Consider the following 24,909-nt stretch of genomic DNA (forward strand, 5'->3'; position numbering starts at 1 on the left):
AAACTACATGCCAGTGGTGTTTTCGAAATACCTGTGAATAAAAAAAAAAAAAAAAAAGCAAAGCACGGATCGGCGCGTTTTTACGCAGTTGGAGAGTTTTTACGCACAAGAGAAACCGCTTTGTTTCAGGAGGACTGCGGGTTTTTAATCTGAAGAAGCGAATTGAAGGAGGAATCTTTTGGGGGCATACACTCTGGCGCACCTATTAGAGAGGCACGAGCACAGGTGAGGAGCTGGCCTCTGTGGTTTCATACGTAGACTTTTAGTTTGCGTGGAGGGCAGCGACAACATGAGCAAAACGAAGAACAAAAGCGACAATAAGACCGAAAAAGCTTTGGCTGCGGAGAAAGAGCAGTTTAATAAACAACAGGTAAGTAACTTTTTATATTTTAATCGAGCCTATGTTTATAGTTTGTTAAAGTCGGCTGAGTGATGGAACTTTTGGTGACTGTTTTTTAGAAGGTGCTCTACCAGAAAAATAAACGTGAAGTTAAAACCGACAAAAAATAACATATTTCAGGTTTAACATTTCAGCAAAAAATAGTATAAACTTTTTCATACTTGCTTTAAATTTAGCTTTAAGAAGGCTTTGCCCTCCTGGCTGGGGTAAATCCAACTTTGTGTTTTTGTTTTTAACTTGCAGTCTTGTCTATTTCCTCAACCTGATGTGAACTTGTAGGAAAGTTGAGCTGTTTTAATTAAGTCTCTTTTCTTTCAGCTTCACAACATCAGCAAAACCCTCATCTCCGGTGAAATACCACTCAAAGAGAAATATGTGCGCAGTATCCTTTTAAAAGAACAGCAAAAAGACAATTTTGGATTATTTACTGACAAATTACTTTAAACGATCCAAATCTACAGCCATGCTGGCAGTGCAGAACACTGAATGAGTGAAGATCTGACCTCCTGGTGGCGCTAGAGGGAAAGTCAGAGGCTCACCAAAGTCAGCATGAGTCATCCCCTGGGGATCATGAATGTATTTAGGAAATTTCATGGCAATCCACTGGAATGTTTTCAAGATATTTTCCTGTGAACTTAATGGTGGAACTAGAGATAAAGTCAAAAGAGTTCATCCTCTGTAACACAAATCAAACTGTTCCTTTATTAATCGCGCCCTAATGAACTTGCTTAAACACACGTTGAAATTAGATTGTTGCATCAGTACTTTGGAGTTTCCTTGACCACTATGCAGATATCATCATGGGAACACATAAGGAGGGTGGAGCCTCCACCTTCTGGTCCTACACCCTCAACCTTCCTCTGTCCAGCAACTCCATGATCAGCTGGAAGTTCTGCTATCTGCTGCACAAAGTGCTCAGGGATGGACACAGAAATGTGAGAAACGCGTACATTTCAGGAATCCTTTTCTTGTGTATCTTTGTCTCGTATTTTTACACTCTTTCCTTTGTGATCTCCCTCCTCTCTGTTTGACCTACAGGCTGTTAGAGATTCTCACAGATACTGCCGCAACATCAAAGATATGGGCATTCTCTGGGTGAGTAGCAAAGGAAGAAGTACTCCGATTGTTTTTAAAGTAAAGATACCTATACAACAAATTAGAAATATTATTATATTATTACATTTTTTTTTCTCCAGGGAAACTTGCATGATCGCTACGGCCACATTGTTGCCTTGTCTGCCAAGTTCCTCTGCCTCAAAATGGAATTTCATGCAAAGGTAACGCATACATATTTGTTTTATGGTTTATGTAATGATACGTGCCAAACTAAGAATGATAAATTGGTTAATTACGTAAAAATTTCACAGCACAAGGTGATTCCAGCCAACCTGGAGGCCAGTGATGAGACTTTCGATAAGGAAACGGGAAGCGATGTGACCAAAATGTACGTTTTCCACCCACAACTATGTGCTCAGCGTTTCTCATTAAATATATGCTTCATAAACGTGGTTTTAATGTGTTGTAGGTTAGATATAACCCAGGAACTGATGGATTACTGGGATGCTGGGCTGAAGATGGAGGAGACAGGTGAGTCCATAGGGAGGTAACTCTCTACATGTCCAGGTTTCCTTTTTGTTATAAGATAGCAATACTTGAAAGGATTAGTTAAGGTGATATTCTATATTTTTGTTATTGTCACGTAATCCCTTGAAAAGACCAAAACCAACAATATTTAAGTCTGCCTCTCAATGTTTTCTGACTTACCAGCACATTGGTTCCTAGGGCGATGTGTGTGGGATTGAGTCTAAAAAAAACTTCAGTGTGTGTGCTCATGGTAATGAAGAAACATGTCATCCACCCACAAGGATGTACATACACAACGGAGGAGGTGAGGAAGACCCACGATGAGACAAATCAGACATCCTTTGCTTAAGAGCCACCATTATAAAAATGTTAAATATGACGTGTGACACAGCTGCCATGGTTTGCGTCACAACTCTTTTCTACATCATGGGTGCCTAAAAGACTTCATCCTCGCTCATAGCTCCTCCGGCAAGCCTCCTCGCTCTTCTCACCTTGAGATGCAATTTAGTAATTGAGACGTACTTCAAGATGGCACGCTGAGATCGATTTCCGGGTCACAGGCAGGAAGCCGGAGGAAAGAGAGGAGATGAGCGGGCACAAAATCGCCAAATTTGAAGAGCTCTGTAGCACAGAGGAAGAAAATATATGTCAGGCTTTGATACACACTTGTGGGATTTCATGGGATTGGTTGACAATGAGCAAAATATAGAATAACCCCAGACATTAATCTTTTAATGTCTCTTTGATTTTGTGTTTTTCTTGTTCAAAGTTCTGCGTCAGCTGGATGCCAATGGCGCCAAATCTACAACTCCAGCTGGACAGTGCAGACTGACTCCTCTGATACCTCTCATACTGGACTGCAGCCTCCTCTACCACTTCTCTGTCCTCTCGATGTTCAAACTCCACAGCCGTGAGTCACATAGAAATATGTTTCTTGTATTAAAATCAAACCGTACGGTGTTAGATCAAGGCTTGAATCCATGGACGGATAATGAGATAATGGGCCCCTGTGGTGGTTTTTATATTTTATGCAGTTTATTTTTTTTTTTTTTTTTTAGCAACATTTTGTCAGTTCAGTTCGGTAATGCTTGAATCATATTCATTATATCCTCTGGTTTATAGGGATTGCTCCAGATGTTCTTCTTGGTCATCGAGAGCGGTTCCGCGATCTATTTAACAGGTAAAGTTATCAGGATTATGTAGCAAAAACACTTCAATACACTTTTATATCTCTGGGTTCTGTTAGTGACAGGTGCTTTTTACCTTTGCAGCCTCACACAGTTCTTCGACAGAGCTAGAGAAACCGAGTTCTTTAAAACTATCATCCAGATCCCAGATCTCCCCGATGTAAGTAAGATACATTTTTCCACATCTACAGTACATTTGACTTGTGTGGTTTTCCATCATCAGTGGTGTAGAAAAAGTGGAGTAGAAGTATAAAGCATGAAAGTATCTCAGATTTGTACTTAAGTACAGTTCTTAGTTACATTCCGTCATTGTCCATCATGCACGTGTATTTTGTTTATTTCAACCCCACAGGAACCCCCAAACTTCCTCCGTGCCTCTGCCTTGGCTGAATATAAAAAGCCGGTGGTAGTGATGCCTAACGAGGAGCGGCATAACGAAGAGGAAGTGGAGCTGCAACCAGACTTTAGGGAAGCCCCACAGATGCCACAGGTACATGCAACTGGTCAAAAGATAAATAATGTTAATGTTTTCCAACTCTTTGTCTTTTTCTGGTATCACGGCTAACGTTTAAATTTTTTCACGGCAGTACTATATGCTCAGCCAAATGGGAAGACCTGATGCTTCAGCTGAGCAGAGAGAAACCGAGAATGAGAGTCTGAAGAGAGAGCTGCAGGTGCTGAAACCAGAACTACAGCTCATCAAGACCGAGGTAAGTTGGGTGTCAGTGGTCGGTCACATCAGACATACACTCAGTGGTGGAAGAAATGTTCCCTGTCAGTGCTTTTCTGGTTTAATATTCCTGCTTCATTAATGTTTATGTTGCATTTTACTGCTGTAGATGTTTAAGGTTGTGCTCATTTTAACTCATTTATATACTGTTGGGTAGTTTAATCTACAGCAATGCATCATGGTCTTTAAGATCATCATATGTTTGTAGCGTCGCTGTCCTGTGAGAACCACAACATTTTCATGGTTTCAGATGAACAGCCCTGTTTTCAGCTTGGTGACGATGCATTTTCCAGCTGATTCAAGAGGCTTTTTAAAGACTTTAGCTTAAAGCTATAGTGCGTAGTTTCTGTCGCTCCCCCATGAGTAATTCTAAGTAATGACAACAACACTGTCGGCTTGTCCACATGATACAAGCCTTTCTTTAATCGTGCTCCACCCCCACTCCTCCTCCACTCAGTTGCTAGTAGCCAAGGAGGACACGGAGGATTAAAAAACATGATGGACTCTTCAGAAGAGGTCATTACCTTCACTCGAGCTTAGTCATAGTCATACTGAGAAATACAGAGAGAGCTGTGTGGAGCTGATGGTCTTAATTAGCTTTGTAGCAACCTATTTGGCAACGGCTTGAATGTAACGGACGTTTATTAATATCAAATTTACGCACTAAAGCTTTAAGAAGGAAGAGAATTTTCTCAACACGCATAACATCCTTCAGTTTATCACAAACATTCAACATCAACACATCTGGAGATACGAGGTTTTCACTGGACAGGAAGGGGAGGAAAAACTGTCATCTGGTAAAAAACTAAAATGTAAAGTAACTAAAGCTGTCAGACAAATGAAGTGGAGTAAAAAGAACTATTTATCTCCGAGATGTAGTGGAGTAGAAGTATTAGGTTTTCAAAGTGGGGGTTCGAGGCCGTTTTAAGGGCAGGCTCAATGGAAGTGAACAAATATTACATTATTATTTTTATATATAGGCATGTATGTATGTATATATGTATGTAATACTTAATATTACAATAGTTATCAAAAGAAGATCGCATGGCATTAATGTGTGTGATTTGATTAAATAGACTCAGAATCAGAAAAGCTTTATTGCCAAGTACATTTTTTACACATACAAGGAATTTGTTTTGGTGTTGTAGGTGCATGTCACAGTAGTTTGGTGGAATTTCTTTATTTTAGAAACTACAAATGCCTTAGGACAGACCTTTTGTAGTAGTTATGTCAAACAGAAAGTTTAGGCTGTCTTGGCTCAATTGTTGAGTGTCTCTAGGATCAAATCACATAATGATCCATCCAGGAATTGAGCGAAACTAAGCAAGTAAATTAAAAGGGGCGCCTCTTTCCAAGCTGTGTCTGAAACAAGCTTTGTTTGAAAACACCTGAACTATTAAATGAAAGTGAAACATACCTCTCCTCAGGCTCAGAGGTGTTTAACTGAGCTTAAGGCTCAGGTGAATCGTCTGGAGGCCGAGGTCGATGAGCAGCGCACCCAAAAACAGATGGCCATGGTGGAAAAGGAGCACCTGCGGATGGAAGTGGAAGCTTTACGGTGCACTAACGTTGCCAATGTCGGGGCTCAGATCGGATTCAAGGAGGCAGACCGTGAGTACACAGATTTGTGTCCAGTTAAAGTATTGAGTGTAGCTGATCCTTCCTGTGCATCCTGATACTTACTGTGTGTTTTCTTCATCCCGTATCTCCACACAGACAGAGCTCAGGCAGCAGAGCTTCGTTTCGCTCAACTCAAAGAGAGACACGCAGAGCTCATCACCAGTCACGCTGACTTAATGAAGAAGGTAAAATGCACTGTCGTCGTTGTGTCTTTCACACATTCTTCCTGATGGGAAATGAGGCCGTAAAGAGTTCACTGAATAGATATTTATTTGTTATGTTATGATGCTTTCATTTTATTTTTAGTAGAACCTGAGTAGAAAGTACTCCTCCATTAGTTTTTGCCTATTATGAGGCTGTTGTGTGGCCATAGTTGCCGTCAGTTTCTCAGCCAACCTAACTTCTACATGTATAATCCATCGTAATTATTGAATGCAACTAGTCACTTCAAATATTTCTAAGTAATCCTGTTCATGCTGGAGAAGAACATGTGCAATACATCCATATGTGAAGCTAACAAGAGACTGGAATGGTTAAAGGAAAAGTTTGTCTTTTTAGGAAATGCGCTTCTTCACTTTTTTGCCGAGAGTTGGATGACAGGATCGAGATCACTAATGTCTGTGCGTTAAATATGAAGCTGCAAATGGTTAGCTTAGCACAAAGACTGGAAGTATGTTTAAACAGCTAGTCTGGCTCTGTCCAAAGTATTCGACAGATGAGATAACCCCCTGTGAAACTGCAAAAAAAAATTTTATACAGATTTAACACACAAGATATAACGTGTCAATGAGTGAGCTTTAGAAGTGCTGGTGGGCTGATTTTGTTACCTTTGGACAGAGCCAGGCTAACTGTTTCCCCCTGTTTCCAGTCTTTATGCTAAGCTAAGCTAACCCTCTGCAGCTTCATATCTACTGTACAAACATGAGAGTGGTATCAAACTTCTCATCAAACTCGAATCAAGAAAGCGACTAAGGGTATTTCTCAAAATGCCGAACCGTTCTATTATTTAAAGTGATTTTTATTTAGTCTGAGCTTTTGTCTGTGTGCTTGTTCAGAACGCAGAAACAGTGAAGTTGCTGTCAGGTACACAACATGGTCAGGACGATTTGCTGAAATACAAACAGCAGCTGGAAAATGAGCTGGAAAGTCTACGACAGGAGAAAAGAAACACGGTGAGAGCTTCTGACTCATAACCACTGCTGACACAACACCACCTGACATGATTGTCTCTTTCAACCAGAATAAGCTTTGTGTTGTGAGAATTGATGAGGTGTCTCCTCTCCCGATCAGACGAGTCAGCAGCAGCAGGAGGTTCAGCGGCTGAACACTGAGCTCCTGGAGCAAAGAGCAGAGCTGGCTCTCCTTCGCAGCACTTTGGACAATAAAGACAAGGTGAGACTGAATTAAAACATACACACAAACTTGTATTAGTATTGTACTGTTTCATCTTCCATGGCTTAGTTTAAGTGGGGGGGGGGAGATCACAAATTACATCAAGAAAAACACCTCTTTGCAGTATCAGTAGCTGTTTTCAAATTTCCAACAAATCCTCCAGTGCCACCATCAGGCCAAAGACACCGCAGGTGAATAATTGTTTGTGTGATTAACAATTTTAAATTTTTTAACAAAATAAAAAACATACAACTTGCAACATGAACCCCTCCCCCCCTCCCCCTCCCCTCGTAGTCGCCACCCAGCCAGACAAAAATCAAGAAAAGGTGACGCATTAACTACAATATTCAAGACAATTCAACAAAATAGTAATAAAATAGACAATAAACCAAATAAACATACCGGTATGTGTAAATGACAGCACTATACGTCCATCATACAGGTCTCCCCCCAGCACAAAGCTTCTTAGGAGCCCTCCAGAAAGTTCAGGTACTTTCCCCATTTTCTAGTATAGACATCCAATCTGGAAAACCGTTTATATGACATTATTTTTCAAACGCTGCCACCGTAGCCATCTCACAAGCCCACTCCTGGATTGATGGCACCCCTTCATTCCTTCATCCTCTTAAAATAATCTGTCTGGCTAGCATTAAAGTAGACTGGACCCAGAACAAATAATCTTGGGCTGAATGGAACCTGGATCCCTGCAATCTGACATAGATACTGCAGGTGAATAATAAAAAAGAGAATGTAATCGATAGATATCACCAGGAAACCTCCCCAACTGATACCTTAAATTAAAGTTTAATTAATTTTGTATTACAAGTTTTCTGCAATTGTATGTTTAAATGTTAATGTGGCATTATCTTATCAAATATTTGTTCATTAGCAAACATTTCCAGAACAGAAATGAGAACGTCGGATAAAGCCAGGTTCAGAATGTTTTCATTTTGTTGACATATTATTTTTGGATATCTCTTTTTTTTATCACTCCATAAACCAGAAAAGTCTGTCAACAGCTATTAAAAAAATCAAATTTCTCCATGTTTTTTTTTTTTAATAAAATGTAGTATAAATTAGAGATGATCCGGTAGTTTATTTGTGTTCTTTTTCCGTTATAACTGACTGTCAAACTGGATAATAAAAGAAAGTTCTGGGGCGTTCATTGTTTGTGTTTGTTCATGTTTCACAAAGAGTTTAATCTGAGCCAGACTGACAACAAAGATAGAAATAATATCACATCCATACAGGGAAGTAGTATACAGCTGTTATACATCATATCATCTATACAGAGATAGTAGTATACAGCTGTTATACATCATATCATCCATACAGGGATAGTAGTATACAGCTGTTATACATCATATCATCCATACAGGGATAGTAGTATACAGCTGTTATACATCATATCATCCATACAGGGATAGTAGTATACAGTTGTTAAAACATAATAAAATATATGACACACTGGTATCAGATCAGTACTCGGTATCGGCCGATACGCAAGTTCAGGTATCGGAATCGGTATCGGGAAGCAAAAAATGGTATCGGACCATCTCTAGTATAAATCGGACTGTGAATGATATCTGAACTAAGCCCTGTATAAAAAGCTTTAGAATATAGATGGAAATCTAAGTGGGAAGTTTGGTGTACTGAAGTGGGGATTTCTGGCTCAGAGGATGAAAACAAAACCTTTTAAGAAAAGTGCGGTTTACAGCTTTATTTATTTAATTAATCATCTCATCTGGAGGCTTAATTTATTGACGTGCATATTTCTGTTTTCTTCAGGAGGGATCTCAGGTGAGCAGCAGTCTGGCGGCCCTGCAGGCGGAGCGTGATGTGCTGCTGCGCTCCGCCAGAGAGAAAGACGCGGAGCTCTCCTCGCTGAGGCAACAGGCGCAGCAGCAGCAGGGCTCCCTGGACCTGGAGAGAGAGCGGCTCCAGCGAGAGCTGGAGGCTCTCAGGGCTCAGCTGCAGCAGCAGGTACAGACTTATGATAAAGCCACATGCAGGACATATATACACAGAGGCACTCTGAGGGCTCTCACGAATGTCGTAAATTATCTAACACATGCAGTCAACAGTGTGCAAAACTACTTGGTAGTCTTTTAAACTGTCCAGACCCTCAGACCGTCTGTTTCCCCAGAGTCAAAACTAAGCATTTAGTTTGTATGCTTCACATATCTGGAACAAACTCTAAGACAACTTGAGGGCTGCTCCAACTCTCAGTTGTTTAAAATTGAGGCCTAAACTTACTTTTTCGGCCCTTTTTTTAAAATACAATTAAGACTAATTATTCATATTTCTCACTGCCTGGTAGCTGTGTACCGGTAGTCATTTTATTTTCCCATTTATGCATTTAAAACTTTTTTTATTGATTGCTGTTTACTTACAATAAAATTAGGGCTGTCAATCGATTAAAAAATGTAATCTAATTAATTACATACTCTGATTAATTAATCGAAATTAATCGCATACATAATTAACGGTGCCTGAACCGATACTTTTTAAGAAAGTAAGAAAGAAAAAAAAAAAAGGGTACTAAACAACAGTTGGTGACATTAAAGAACGGCGTTTATTGCTAAGGCCATATGGTCAAAATTAAATAATTTAATAATAATGTATAACAATAACTTATTTCACTAGTAAATTGCTGTTGAACGACAAAAACAACCACCAGATGGTAAAGGACATTTACAATAACTTCAAATGTACCATGAGGCTGTAGTTTACCAGTTTCATTGAACTGGTAAACTACAGACTGTGTTGTGTTTTTCTTCCACCGTCTGTGTTTTTCCAACAACAGCAGCTGCAGATTGTTACATCCCGGTGTTGAATCCTCTACAGTAAAACAGTCAAACTTTACACCGTTTAGCGTTAGCTGTCAGCATTTTAACCGTGTTTAATCCAGCTACTAGCTAGCGGTAGGCTAACGTTAGCTGCTGTCGAGTATAGTGTTAACGAGCTAGCGGTAGGCTAACGTTAGCTGCTGTTGAGTATAGTGTTAACTAGCTAGCGGTAGGCTAACGTTAGCTGCTGTTGAGTATAGTGTTAACTAGCTAGCGGTAGGCTAACGTTAGCTGCTGTTGAGTATAGTGTTAACTAGCTAGCGGTAGGCTAACGTTAGCTGCTGTTGAGTATAGTGTTAACTAGCGTCACGTGCAGCGGGGTTTGCGTTTCCTGTAACGTCTGTTTCGGAGCATCAGAGAAAAGCGCAGACATATCAGTGGCACCAGATTTTCGTCTGTATGCAAACGTCAATATGGAATGGATTAATCTGCGTTAATCTTTTTAACGCGTTATTTTTTCTCTTTCTTATTTTGACAGCCCTAAATAAACTTCTGTTTAACAAGTCCCCCCCTGACCCAACCCACAACAACGTTTCTCTCCTAACATCTGTCATACTATAAGGGCCAAAAAACTAAAACGGAAAGCAAATTACATGACTGTATCATATACAAAGAACAATCCACAGAACAATGGTACCACTGGCAAAGTCATGATATGCATGAATACCAAATAAGAGTTGCACCTTTGCTATCACCCTCCAAGACATCTTGGAGACGTCTCAGTCCTTTCCCCTTCTGGGGTTCACCACCTGCCTGAATCCTAGGTATCCTGTCCCGCAGTTTCCTGTAAAAGCTCCCCTATGTCTCTCCTCTACACAAATTGGTTAAATGGCTTCCAGATTTCCTCATACACCCCCGATTTGTTTTTGAATATAATTGTTAATCTCAGTGGACATACATACTGTACATTGCGCCATATTCTTGATCCAAGCATCGTTTGTAGGTGCCTCCATTTGCTTCCAGATGAGAGCTATAGTCCTCCCCATTTATCATTTTAATGAAATTTTGTCTATTTTTATCTTCTTTTTTATTCTATTTATGTCTTTTTACATATTCCTTCATACAAGTAGAGAAAAGCAACTCATTCTCACAGCGATGTACAGAGATAGAATAATAGAAAACAGCATATAAGAATAACTTCAAAGATAGTAAGAACTTGCTAAAATAGGCAGATAGAAAACCAGCAGTGCTTCATCTCTGTTGTTTTAAATCAAGGCTTAAACCACTTTAACCCTCGAGACCTGCAGGAGTCTCGGTGCTCCCGGCCGACGTTACTGTCTTTTAAGAGGCGGTAGCGGGTTGGGTTTTATATCTAGAGTGGAGACTCCCAGCTTTCATATAATGTCTTATGTGGGACATATACTGTCTGTTGACCTGCTATTATCCCCCTAAAGATCCCCTGTCCCTCCCCAAAAATGAGTCTCAGAGATTTAAATTAAATTTGGAAATGATGTTTCTCACTTCTCTGTAGCGGTGCATTCATTTTCCTTTTCATGCACTCTAATTTAATTGTAGCCTGTTTTTGTCTCCTGTTTCTCTTTAAAACATATTGACGTGTCTTGTATTTTCTTTGGATCTTGTCTTTTTTTAAGTCTCATGTAGGGCATTTTGATTGGCCCTTGTTTTTTGGAAGGTGCTATACTAAAATAACTTGCCTTCCTATAGCTTGCCATCAACGCAGAGCAGAAGTTGGAGATCGACAGGCTGAGACGGGAGCTGGACTCGACACGAGCAGAGCTGAATCGTGCCAACAGCGCCCTGCAGAGTAAAGAAATGGTGGGAATTTATCTAGTAACTTTTCTCACATGTCCTCTTGAGAGGAAAACCCCACTAATTGATGCATGTTTTGATCCTCAGAGTGGTACCCAGCTGAGCAGTTCAATGGCAGGGCTGCAGGCGGAGAGGGAGGTGTTGCTGCGCTCAATGAGGGACCAGGAGGGCGAGCTGAACTCCCTCAGGCAGCAGGCTCAGCTCCACCACAGCTCCCTGGAGCAGGAGAGGCAGAGGAGCAGTATGGAGCTGGGAAACCTCCACGCTCAGTTACAGCAACAGGTGTGGCACGCAAACTTTTTGGCCGCACGGTGAAGCTCTTATGAGGTGATCTTGCCTTTTCCGTCAGGGCACCTCGGCTTTGGAATGAGATAAGGCTCGCAGAATCAGTGACTTCTTTAAAAATCTCTTCTTAAAGCACATTTTATAGACCTGCTTTTACGTGATGCCCTCTTTTTATCGCCTATTTCATTGTGAAATCGCCTTATCGCCTGTCCATTTCATTTTGATTTTTAAATTATAATTTTTTCTGTCGTTTAACGCTGCCCCATCTTCTGTTTTCTCTTTTACGATGATGTGTACATATAGGTATGTAGTTGAGTAGGAGTTTCTTTTTTGAAGGTGCTATACAAATCTCACTTCACTTGACATTGTTTTTATTCTGCTCGTGGAAACAGGCAAATAAACCATAAATTATTTGCTATATTACATTACATATCCATGATCAGAAAGGAGCTGGATGAAGACAGAAATCTTATTTTACCAGCCCCTTTCTCAGATGAGACAACAAACAGTTAACAGTCAATTATACAGAGAAAAGAGAGCGAGAGAAGACCAAGAAACAAAGGGGTGTGTGTGTGTGTGTGTGTTTTCTCAGGCCTGTCGTGAAGCTGAGCTCTCAAAGAAGCTGCAGGACGAGCAGTTCTGCCTGCTGCAGTGTGCTGTGGTTGAGGCTGAGGGCATCATACTGGACGCTGTGGCCAAACTGGACGACCCCATTCACGTCAGCTGCATCTGCTCACCTGGTAAAACCTCTCTCATGTCTCCCCCGACAAAAAACAATCATGCCCAGGTTGACATTGTCTGAGTAGCAAGAGGGAACATCCACAATATCAGAAAATTGAGGAAGAATAGAAAGATAGAAAACCATTACCGTACCAAGTACTCACTTTACAATTACATAAAAACAAAAAAGCAGACATTTGAAAAACTCGATACATGCTGTTTAATGAGTCGTCAGTATTTGCATAGTACAATCAATAAAGTTACAAATAACACTTAACTTAAATCCCCTCAACCTAGTATATGTTATAAGCATGTATTATCTGTTTGTATACTGCTTAAAATGCTAAATAGGGCAGGTTAAAGATAAGTGTTGTAGTACTGCGCCTTCATCCCATTTTTCTCACCAGTTCTCTTTCTGTTTTCCAGATTATTTGGTGAATCGAGCTGAAATCACTCTGAGATCTATCGACAAAATGCAGCAGAGCCACGTCGTCTACCTCGGAAACAGGAATGGTGAGTGAGCTGTTTTTTTTCTTCATTTTTTTTTCATTTGGAGATCAAGTTTATGTTTAGATGATGAGTGTATCTAATGCTCCTCTGCTGAGTTGGAACAAGATTTCAGATCCTGCTGAAATGTTCCCTGTCGGTGTTTTCCTCTTCTTCTAACCCTATCTGATGTTTCTGGATTAATATTCTTGCTGCATTAATGTGTGTGTTGCATTTTATTGCTGTAGATGTTAAAGGTTGTGCTCATTTTAACTCCTTTATATACAGTGGTGTGAAAAAGTGTTTGCCCCCTTCCTCATTTCCTGTTCCTTTGCATGTTTGTCACACTTAAGTGTTTCGGAACATCAAACCAATTTAAACAATAGTCAAGGACAACACAAGTAAACACAAAATGCAATTTGTAAATGAAGGTGTTAATTATTAAAGGTGAAAAAATCCAAACCATCATGGCCCTGTGTGAAAAAGTGATTGCCCCCCTAAACCTAATAACTGGTTGGGCCACCCTTAGCAGCAACAACTGCAACCAAGCGCTTGCGATAACGTGCAATGAGGCTTTTACAGCGCCCTGGAGGAATTTTTGGCCCACTCATCTTTGCAGAATTGTCCTAATTCAGTTACATTAGAGGGTTTTCGAGCATGAACGGCCTTTTTAAGGTCATACCACAACATCTCAATAGGATTCAGGTCAGGACTTTGGCTAGGCCACTCCAAAGTCTTCATTTAGTTTTTCTTCAGCCATTCGGTGGTGGACTTGCTGGTGTGTTTAGGATCATTGTCCTGCTGCAGAACCCAAGTTCGTTTCAGCTTGAGTACACGAACAGATGGTCGGACATTCTCCTTCAGGATCTCTTGGCAGACAGCAGAATTCATAGTTCCTTTTATCACGGCAAGTCTTCCAGGTCCTGAAGCAGCAAAACAGCCCCAGACCATCACACTACCACCACCATATTTTACAGTTGGTATAATGTTCTTTTTTATGAAATGCAGTGTTCCTTCTACGCCAGATATACTTGGACACACACCTTCCAAAGAGTTCCACTTTTGTCTCATCGGTCCACAGAATGTTGTCCCAAAAGTCTTGGGGATCATCAAGATGTGTTCTGGAGAAATTGAGACAAGCTTTGATGTTCTTTTTGCTCAGCAGTGGTTTTCTCCTTGGAACTCTGCCATGCAGGCCATTTTTGCCCAGTCTTTTCCTGATGGTGGAGGCATGAACGCTGACCTTAACTGAGGCAAGTGAGGCCTGCAGTTCTTGGACGTTGTTGTGGGGTCTTTTGTGACCTCTTGATGAGTCGTCGCTGCGCTCTTGGGGGTAATTTTGGGCGGCCGGCCACTCCTGGGAAGGTTCACCACTGTTCCATGTCTTCGCCATTTGTGGATAATGGCTCTCACTGTGGTTCGCTGATTCCCAAAGCTTTGGAAATGGCTTTATAACCCTTTCCAGACTGATAGATCTCAATTACTTTCTTTCTCAATTGTTCCTGAATTTCTTTGGGTCTCGGCATGATGTGTAGCTTTTAAGGATCTTCTGGTGGACCTTACTGTGTCAAGCAGCTCCTATTTAAGTGATGCCTTGATTGTGAACAGGTGTGGCAATAATCAGGCCTGGGTGTGGCTAGAGAAATTGAACTCAGGTGTGACAACCACAGTTATAGTATGTTTTAACAAGGGGGGGGCAATCACTTTTTTCACACAGGGCCATGATGGTTTGGATTTTTTTTTCTCCTTTAATAATAAACACCTTCATTTACAAATTGCATTTTGTGTTTACTTGTGTTGTCCTTGACTTTTGTTTAAATTGGTTTGATGTTCCAAACACTTAAGTGTGACAAACATGCAAAGGAACAGGAAATGAGGAAGGGGGCAAACACTTTTTCACACCACTGTACTGTTGGGTAGTTTAATCTACAGCAATGCATCATGGTCTATAAGATCATCATATGTTTGTAGCGTCGCTGTCCTGTGAGAACCACGAATCGCTAAAAAGTTTTCATGGTATCAGAAAAACAGCCCTGTTTTCAGATTTGTAATGATGCATTTTCCAGCTGATTCAAGAGGCTTTTTAAAGACTATTTATTTATTTTGTACCTTTTTTTTTTTTATTTATTCAGGGAAGGTTCACTGAGAGGAAGCCTCTCTTTTGCAAGAACACTCTGATCACATTCACACAGTTCCACATTCATACCTGGAAGCTGCCCAGTACAAGCACAGTCTGATCTGCTGGCCACTGAGCAGCTCCACTGGAGCGGTTGGAGATTAAGGGCCTTGCTCAAGGGCACCTCAGTGGTGGTGATGAGGGAGGGAAAAGCGCTGCTCTTTCACTTTCCCCACCAAAATTAGTTTATCCTGTCGGTCTGGGGATTGAACCGATGACTTCCCGGTTACAAGCTCGCTTCTCTAACCTTTAGGCCACCACTTAAAAAGTTGAAGATTTTTCTCAACAGTTAAAGGAACACCTTATCCTTCAGTTTATCACAAACCCCATCACTGCTCCTTTGTTGTTTGTAGATGCCAGTGGTTTGTTGAGATCGGTCACACAGTTCTCCCACCTCGCTGCTGACACGATCGTCAACGGTTCAGCAACATCTCACTCCGCTCCCACCGACCAGGCCGACCGTAAGAGACACACATTCACACTGTAACTGTTAGATGGATATATATACTGAACGCAGTGTTCAAACGGCCACATCCTCTTTGTTTCATGCAGGTTTAACTGACAGCTGTCGGGATTGTGCGAATCACTGCCTCCAGTTCTTGAAGGATCTGAAGCTTCAGGCCAGTTTACAGAGAGCAGATCCCTCCGCCGTGCGCTACACTGTCCAACGCATCCTCGCTCTGGGACAGGTGAGACTGATTTTACCTTTATCAGAGTAGAAGGAGAAAAAAAAGGATCCTGCACTCTGCTCTTGCTACAGCATCACCATTTATTGAAGAAACTAATGTTTTGGTCCCTCTGGACCTTCGTCAAGTGTATTAAGTCTATGATATTTTCCAACGCACCTGCACAGAATAATTGTCGGATGTGCGAATTATTTGTTCGTAAACCGTTATCAGAGTAAAAGAGTCTGCTGCCATGCTAGCAGCTCTGTGAGGCTGTATTTTAGACACGGCGGTGCTTTGAGCTAAATGCTAACATGCTAATTTTTATTAACATGCTTTTTTTTAAAATATTTTTTAAATAGGTATAATGTTTACCATGTTCGCCATCTTAGTTTAGAGTGTTAGCTGATTTTTTTTCCTCTCTTGGGTTTATTTCACCTACAGCCGCCCACTTCTGATTTTCTTTAAAAATTTAAATATGTAAACCTATTTTTACCTGTGTTCAGTTGTGGAAGAAGTACTCAAATCAAGTAATTACACAGTGTAGAAATACTCAGTTACAAGTAAAAGTCCTGCATTTTAAATTTGACTTGCCATGGTGTTTAATGTAAATGTTGGGGATGTAACAATTACAAAAACTTGTGGTTTCACAACAAGTCTACAATACTATATTATCAGGTTATTAAAAACAAAGAGAAATGATTATTTGAAGAAAATTTCCTTTTTTATTGAAACTTTTTTTTGAAGTATTAGAATCAAAACATAAAGTACCAAAAGTCCTCATAATACAGACTGGCCCATTTCAAAAGAATCAATATTATATTATAATTATTGATGGTTTAACTGTTTGATTTATGTGTAGGATCTGCGTCCAAAAGGACAGGATGTGATGAAAGGGGAGCTGGCGTACATGGTGGATAAAGAGATGATCGCTACATCGACGGCCATTGAAGAGGCCGTGCTGCGAATGGACGTAAGGACGCATAATGAAAGATAAACCTGACTAACTCTGGACCACATCAACACGCCTGGTGATCCCTAACATATCTGTTTTAAATGTTTCTCAGGAGATACTGAATCAGGCAAAGAGAGAGACTTCTGGCATCAAGCTGGAAGTCAACCAGAGGTAAGACAAATACTGTATCGTCCTAAAATAGTCACCTCTTTTAAGCTTCTTTGCATCACTCTCTTATCTGCCATCCTGTTTCATTACAGTATCCTGGGATCCTGTTCAGACCTGATGAAGGTGAGAAGTTTGTCTACCTTTTTTTTTTTTTTTAAATACATTTCTGTGAACTTGAACGTGATTAATCAGTTTCTTCTGCTCTGTATCTTATCCCTCCAGGCTGTTCACATGCTGGTGACAGCTTCTACTGACCTACAGAAAGACATTGTGGAAGGAGGCAGGGTGAGTCCCCTAACACTCCTATTGAAAAAGAGCTTTTAAATCTTCTCCCGGGCCTTTATAGCCGCAAAACGGGCTGCAATGTAATCCTATTAGGCAGTTACAAACCGTCAATGTACGTCAACTAAGAGCTGTTTCTACCACTGACATGCTCAGATTGTTATTATGAATGTCTGGCAACATCATAGAATAAAATGTTATTCTTTACCTTTCGCTTGATCTGTTTGTTATTGTTTCTTACCAAGTCTCGCTCACAGAGAAGTCTTTTTCTGAACTCTCGCGAGAGGTGACTTGTTGCCATAAGACAGCAAAGTGAGAGGTTGGAGAGAGGAGTGCCAGAAAGAGATTGTTGTGTTCAAGTACAGAAAGCATAGCTTAGTATTATCTGAAAGATTTTCAATGTCAAGGCTGAATATTTAGATCAAGTCACCTTCTCGTAAGATATCAGAATGAGACTTCTCCGTGAGTGAGAGTTGGTTAGACGCAATAACAAACAGAAAGTGAAAGGTGAAGAGAAATGTTTTATCCCACCACTGCCTGAAGTAGGCCTGCACGATTCGAGGAAAAATATGAATCACAATGTTTTTTAGCTTAGAATTGATATCACGATTCTCTGCCACGATTTTTTTCTCACAAAGTGTGATGTTTATTGCACACTGAACCATGACAAAACAAAACTAATTGGCAGTACCAAACACAGATTATTTTTGGCACCTACAGCACATTGAGCATCACCACCAGCCTGTAAACACAGAGGCTTCAATGAAGAGAAGGGAGAGCACTGCAGCGCTTGGGAACGCTTTAAAACCTTTTTTATACAGTCTATGTTTAAAACTCACAGAAGAACGTAGTAGCGTTTGTGATGCAGTCAGCTCGTAAAATGAAATGAGAATCAAAGTCATTAAAAAATAAATAAATATATATATATATATTATTATTATTTTTTATTATTTTTTAATGTATATATAATGTGTGTGTATATATATATATATATATATATATGTATATATATATTTTTTTATCAACAAAAAAAAAATCGAAGTTATTTAAAAATTAAATCGTGAACAGGGTGAATCGAGATTGCGATTTTATAACGATTAATCGTGCAGGCCTAGCCTGAAGTGTTTGTCTGTTCCTGGCCACACCACATTATTTGAATTGATTGACTTGGAGACGACAAGACTCGGCTTCCAAATCAAAACCCCAAAAAATAATAATAAATTCACTCCTGTGAGAAGCTGATGAGAGAAAAGCTGCTAAAACCAGGAAGAGACAACATTTATTGTAGAGAGCGCTGCAATGTGTCGAAGTGGAGTTTGTAAAGAACGTCACTCTCGCTGGACTGCTTTTCCTTTCTGTGTATTTCACATTAATGATAAACTGTTGACTGACTGACTGACTGTTGACTCCAACCTTCTGGTCAACGCTGGCTTAATCCCGGGAACCGCAGTTTGTTTTTTGACCGCCTGCTTTCACCTTTCTTTGTTATACTGTACATCCATGGCTCCCCCACAGCAATGTTAAAACCACCAGCCCCACAAGATTTGTGTTGTTCTGCGGGATCCCAATGCAGTCTATCTCACAATGTTAATGAAAAATGTAATTGGTTCTTCCTTGACCAATGCTAAACCCTTTCAGCAAGTTTCAGGAAAATCGGCTCAGTAGTTCTTTTCCGTAAGCCTGCTGACCAACAAACAAACAGACAGACAAACCGAGCGTGAAACAAGACCTCCTTGGCAGAGGTAACTAATTGAAGATTCAGAACTATTATAACCTTGATAGTGACACATTTGTAATTGTTCACCTTGTAGGGGGCAGCGTCTGTTACAGAATTTTATGCCAAAAACTCTCGCTGGACAGAAGGACTCATCTCTGCCTCCAAGGCTGTAGGCTGGGGCGCCACACAGCTGCTGTAAGTATCCTAACATGGATTTTATTAGTTAGATGTCCTGAGTATCAAACCATTTAATGAACTTGTACTTCACGCTCTTTGCTGTCAGAGACTCAGCTGACCGGGTGGTGGGGGAAAAAGGAACATACGAGGAGCTCATCGCGTGTTCACATGAGATCGCTGCGAGCACGGCTCAGCTAGTTGCCGCCTCGAAGGTACAAAACTCAAGTCAAAATGTTCTCCTGTTGGTTTGTGAAACTGTCTGATCCCTTTAAAGATATCTAGTGGTGTATTTCTTTTTCTTTTTAAAGGTTTTTTTGGGGCATTTCCACCTTTTTTAATGGATAGGACAGCTAGACATGAAAGGGGAAGAGAGAGGGGAAAGACATGCAGGAAATTGTCACAGGTCGGACTCGAACCCTGGACCTAGACCCTAGACAGGGGAGGGAGGGAGGGAGGGAGGGAGGGGGAGGGAGGGAGGGAGAGAGAGAGAGAGAGAGAGAGAGAGAGAGAGAGAGAGAGAGATTTTCTTCTAGTGGTCATACGTAATTGAGAGGGATTACTTTTGTATTAGTCTAAACATTGTTTTTTAGGATTATGCTACATATTATACCTTTTTAACTAAAAAAAATAAATAAAATCAAGGCCAACAAAAAGACTGGAGGAATCTGTGAACTCAGTATTGTAAGGAGTGAATGTATGAAAATGTGCTGTAAAAACACAAAGAAAGGAACCAAAAGCCACAATGTAAAGAGGTTTGGCGAGGAGATGTGCCGCCAAGGCCTGGCTGCTGCTCTGGTTAATATTGCATGTGAAACACCGGGCCCAGGTGTGTCCCGTGCCGCTGATTACTCCCCGGTCAGGTCTGCAGCCCTGGAGAGAGAAAACAGAACCGGCAGGGGAATGGAGCACAGGGGCCGTCACAACCTTTAGTTACTGTATGTGTGTAATTTCAGGTGAAGGCCGACCGCAACAACAAGAAGCTGAACACTCTGAAGCAGGCCTCACGGCATGTAAACGACATGGCTGCTGTGGTCGTCACCTCCACCAAACATGGGCAGCAGCAAATCTCCGACCAAGGTGGGAGATGATGTTATTACAATCCATCCTGATATAAACATAGGCTGCAACTAACGGTTATTTTTTACTAGTTTATTAATTGTTTGGTTTATAAAAGGTGAGAAAATGGTGAAAAATGTCGATCAGTGTTACCCAAAGTCCAAAATGACGTCCTAAAATGTCATGTTTTGTCCTCAACTCAAAGATATTCAGTTTACTGTCACAGAGGAGAGAAGAAACTAGAACAATATTCACATTTACGAAGCTATAATCACAGATTTTTAAATTACTCAACCCATTTAACCCATTTATCAGAATAGTTGGCAATTCATTTAATAGTTGGAAACTAATGGATAACTCTTTACAGCTCTAGTCAGAGATATTTCAATCTTAACCACACGTGAACCTCATGGTGGCACTAGAGGAAAAGTCAGAGGATCACCAAAATCAGGATTTATCCTGAGAGGAACATGAATGTCTGTACTAGATTTCATTGGAATCAATTAAATAGTTTATATTTCAGTCTGGACCAAAGTGGCAGAGGGAGCAATATTTCTGTTTATTGAGCCTCGCAGCTTTACATCTGTGATGTATTTACAGGTGTGATGGACTTCTCTGGCATGTCTCTGATCAAACTGAAAACCGAGGAGATGGAAGTTCAAGTGAGATCTTTAAGTCTGAACATTTATTATCTTGTTTTTTGTGCATTTTCTGTTGATTGCAAGTAGCTGATGATGTTGTGCTCTCTGGATGTCCCAGGTGAAGGTGCTGCAGCTGGAGAGCCAGCTGGAGCAGGAGCGAGTCCGTCTGGGGGAGCTGAGGAAGAGACACTACAAGCTCGACGCCTCTGGGGACGACGCCGCTGACACAGAGGACGGAGCCGAAAGCTTCCCACCGCCGCCGCCACCTACTCTGCTCGACTGCACGCCAGTACCTCACACCCAGAGCTATGCAGCAACCAATCCGTTTGCACCGGCTCAAACACCAACACAGTCCTTCTCAGTGCCTCAGTCGTACACACAAACAAACACCTACACCCCTTCCCAAACTTCCATCCCTTCTCAAACCTACACACCCTCCCAAACTTCCATCCCGTCTCAAACCTACACCCCTTCCCAAACTTCCATCCCGTCTCAAACCTACACCCCTTCCCAAACTTCCATCCTGTCTCAAACCTACACCCCTTCCCAAACTTCCATCCCATCTCAAACCTACACACCCTCCCAAACTTCCATCCCATCTCAAATCTACACACCCTCCCAAACTTCCATCCCGTCTCAAACCTACACACCCTCTCAAACTTCCATCCCTTCTCAAACCTACACACTCTCCCAGCCTTTCATCCCAACTCAGCCTTACACACCACCTCAGCCCTTCACCCCAAACCCAACCCAAACTTGCTTAAAACCTCAGTCTTACTCGCTGTCAACACCCTCAACAAACCCCTCCAGCCTCTCCCGGCCTCAATCACCGTCTTTGCCCCAGGCCGCCCCGCAGAACAACACAGAGTCCACCAAACCAGCCTCTAGGAAACCCAATATCTTTACCAAATCTGGAAACTTGCTGAAGAATGCGGTAAGTGCTTAAACTCACCTGCTTGAGCTGGAAATGTATCATCCTATATGCTTTAAGGGATAGTTCAGATGTTTTAAAGAGTGGTTGTATGAGCTACTTCTCCATAGTCAATGTATTTCTACGGTAGATGGCAGTCGGCACGCCCCCAGTTTGGAGAAGCAGGCACGAGTACTGACACGGAAGATAAGCATTGTCCTTAAGCATTGTCCTGCTGTGGACGGGGGCAGCAGCTAATCACATTTTAGACACCTAAAAATAATCTATCAGTGTAAGTGTACGCTATATTTAGAACGTTTTCCGACTTTACCTTGCCATCGGACAGCTCTGTTTAAATTTACCCGGGGGAAAGTAAAGCCGTTAATGCATGTTATGGGTTCTTTTGTCAAAGCCTCCAGACTTCTTTGACAAAAACAGTAATTTTACCTCGCAGAACACGGGAGTTGCTGCTTTACCGCCGCCTCCATCGGTTAGTTAGTTTGTTAGTTTGGTAAGTTCCTAACGCTTTTAAACACCAAGTCACACAATAACAAACAAACTAACCGATGGAGGCCGCAGTAGAGCAGCAACTCCCGTGTTCTGCGAGGTAAAATCACAGTTTTTGTCAAAGAAGTCTGGTGGCTTTGAAGAGAGCAGAGATAACGGCTTCAGTTCCCCGTCGTAAAGGACTGTCTGACAGCAAGGTAAAGCGCTGAAAATATTCTACATATAGCTTCCACTTAAACTGATATAGATTTTTTACTTTACATACTTGCTTTGTTTTACTTCTGTCTGTTTCTCCAAACTGTTCGTGCCGACCGCTATCTACTGTATCAAACACACCGACTATGGAGAAGTAGCTCATACAACCACACTTCAAAATGTTTAAACTATCCCTTCATAAGAGGATTTGATGAGTAGATAGTGTATTAATATAAATCTTTTCTTTTTCAATTGCAGTTTAAACGAGGTGAAACTGGAACAGGGGAATCTTGAAGCCTGCCTGAAAAAGAATCTGACATTTTACTAAACAATCACTGGAAATATAAATATCTTTTATATGTTAAAAACACAAATTTTAATCTAACTTTATCTTTGGTTCTGTTAAAAAACAAAAACTGACCTTAAAAGAAATTGTTGTCAGTGCAAATTAATATTATCCAACTGATATTTGTAATAATGAAACCTATATTAAATGTTACTGATTGCTGTTTGTATACCAAGTTGATTTATTGAAAATTATAAAATCATCGGAGGCAGAATATAGCGTTGCTTTTCCTTTTGATTTCTGCTCTGAAAGGCTTGAAATATCTGTCCTATTGTCCACATCACTGTAAACTCACGGAGTTACACAGGAGGAAAAGTCCTGACCACATCTGGGGTGGTAACCTGAAAAGCCGTGTTACACAGCTTTCATTTTTACCGTACATTTTCCAGCATTCTTTGGGACAACATAATGTATCCAGACTGTGGAAGGAATCTACTGTGGTTCCAGTAGCTTCATTTCCTTCCTCCCATCTTTATTTCTTATACCTTTCGTTCTTTATTTCTTACTTCCTTGTCTGACAGCTTAAGTTACTTTTTCAGATGACAGTTTTTCATCCCTTTCCTGTAGGAAAACATTTCACTGCGCAACAAATACTCTTACTTTTCATACTTTTAGTACATTTTGCTGATACAAACCTTTTCACAGTGTGTATTAGTACTTTTACTTAAGAAAATGATCTGAATACTTCGTCCTAACCAGTGAAGGTCTCTTCATGCTGTAATAACAACATGAAGAAACAGCGACCTCATCTGTCTGTTATTTCTGTCATGCGCAATGCAAACTGCAATCTCACCACTATGAAAGTAGCCAGTGTAGACTCCCATATGGACCCAAGTAGAGCTGCGTCAAGTTAGAAGAACGTCAGATAGATAGATACCGGAAATGAGATATCATTACCTTCTAAATAAAAGCACAAGGGGCGGCCTCTGGCTCACCCAGTGAGAGCGTGCGCCTCATGTTGGCTGAGTCCTGCAGCGGCCCGGGTTCGAGTCCGACCTGCGGCCCTTTGCTGCGTGTCATCCCCCATCTCTCTCCCCCTTTCCTGTCTATCCACTGTCACTATAATAAAGAGAAAAGACCCAAAAATGAATCTTAAAAAAATAAATAAATAAATAAAAGCACAAAACAAGTTGATTAGTATAAGTAAACTGATCTTCCGAGATCATCATTAATCTGTAGACGGTTAGGCCTCCGTGTTTGGAGATTAGTCCCATGTGTTATTACACTGTAGTATACACACATCTTAGGTCAGTGCATTCAAATAAACATGGCTTAATGCTCCCTCAAAGTTAATTTATTTCCAAATGTGCATTAACCCTTTAATCCTCCTTTTCATGTAAATGCTTTTCATTCACAATTAATTTTAAGCACCATAATTAAAAAGTGAAAATTACAAATATTGGCAATACAATAATAACTTGATATATAAATTAGGATGATTAGGATGTAAAAGAAAACACAGTTATGTAAAGCAATTGCAGAAGTTTGGATGTTTTAAGAAACACAGCTAATGGATTAAATGTAACTTCCCAAATGGGGAAGTATTACTGTAGTGTACACAAGTGCTTACAGTATATTGTACATTACATTACCTTTGACTGTTGGACACACACAAATGTTGCATTCAAGGAAACTGTACGGATCGGACACTAAAAACAATGGACATTTATGGCTGTTTAATTATTAGTCCAGAGATCCAGAAACCAAGTAGTACTCCTATGCTGGAAGAATACCAGTAGGAATATACTCTATGGTAAGTGCACAGTCTAAACTAAAGCAATCAAGGTTTTAAGACTAGACTGTGCCACAAGATTAGGTAACAACGATGGACCCACCTGGGGACCTTCCATTGAGGAGACTGAGGTTAGTCCTATGTATCGTTTCTGGGAATTCAGATTTGGTTTCAACTGCCGGGGGAGTTTATTTTATAAGACGATTCCAGTAATGACTACTCTATGCATATGTTTTGTATCCATAATCTAAATGTCAGAAACCAAGAAGCTTGAAAACGTGTTTTTTTATAAGCCCATTCAATTATTTTTAATGTAAAATCTTAATCTCAAACGTATAAATGAATTGTACTGGAGTAAA

General features: G+C 40.7%; 1 protein-coding gene across 2 annotated transcripts; it reads left to right on the top strand.

The window, feature by feature from the left end:
• Positions 1 to 94: 94 nt before the first annotated feature.
• Positions 95 to 22,987, top strand: hip1ra (huntingtin interacting protein 1 related a). 2 transcript variants are annotated; one of them, XM_078270764.1, is made up of 33 exons: positions 95 to 370; positions 719 to 782; positions 1,193 to 1,335; positions 1,439 to 1,495; positions 1,597 to 1,677; positions 1,768 to 1,844; positions 1,926 to 1,987; positions 2,754 to 2,894; positions 3,107 to 3,164; positions 3,256 to 3,331; positions 3,524 to 3,661; positions 3,759 to 3,881; positions 5,329 to 5,512; positions 5,618 to 5,706; positions 6,577 to 6,693; positions 6,812 to 6,913; positions 8,702 to 8,896; positions 11,428 to 11,538; positions 11,620 to 11,814; positions 12,410 to 12,557; positions 12,964 to 13,050; positions 15,553 to 15,660; positions 15,752 to 15,888; positions 16,727 to 16,837; positions 16,932 to 16,990; positions 17,080 to 17,110; positions 17,210 to 17,272; positions 19,081 to 19,181; positions 19,270 to 19,375; positions 20,117 to 20,240; positions 20,820 to 20,881; positions 20,979 to 21,794; positions 22,731 to 22,987. In XM_078270764.1, exons 1-33 carry the CDS (start codon positions 290 to 292, stop codon positions 22,764 to 22,766), a joined length of 4,083 nt encoding a protein of 1,360 aa, XP_078126890.1. In that variant the 5' UTR covers positions 95 to 289; the 3' UTR covers positions 22,767 to 22,987. The 2 variants fall into 2 exon arrangements, with proteins under 2 accessions (XP_078126890.1, XP_078126891.1); XM_078270765.1 differs by having other exon boundaries at positions 96 to 370; positions 11,632 to 11,814.
• Positions 22,988 to 24,909: the final 1,922 nt, after the last annotated feature.

This window comes from Sander vitreus, chromosome 16 (genome assembly GCF_031162955.1).
Source record: "Sander vitreus isolate 19-12246 chromosome 16, sanVit1, whole genome shotgun sequence".
In the NCBI taxonomy this organism is placed as follows: Eukaryota; Metazoa; Chordata; class Actinopteri; order Perciformes; family Percidae; genus Sander; species Sander vitreus.

Bases quoted from the DNA above. Each gene is read 5' to 3' on its own strand.
- hip1ra (XM_078270764.1), top strand. From the start codon at position 290: ATGAGCAAAACGAAGAACAAAAGCGACAATAAGACCGAAAAAGCTTTG. The intron at 5,513-5,617 runs GTGAGTACACAG...ATCTCCACACAG, and splicing joins CGGATTCAAGGAGGCAGACC to ACAGAGCTCAGGCAGCAGAG. The intron at 19,182-19,269 runs GTAAGTATCCTA...CTTTGCTGTCAG, and splicing joins TGGGGCGCCACACAGCTGCT to AGACTCAGCTGACCGGGTGG.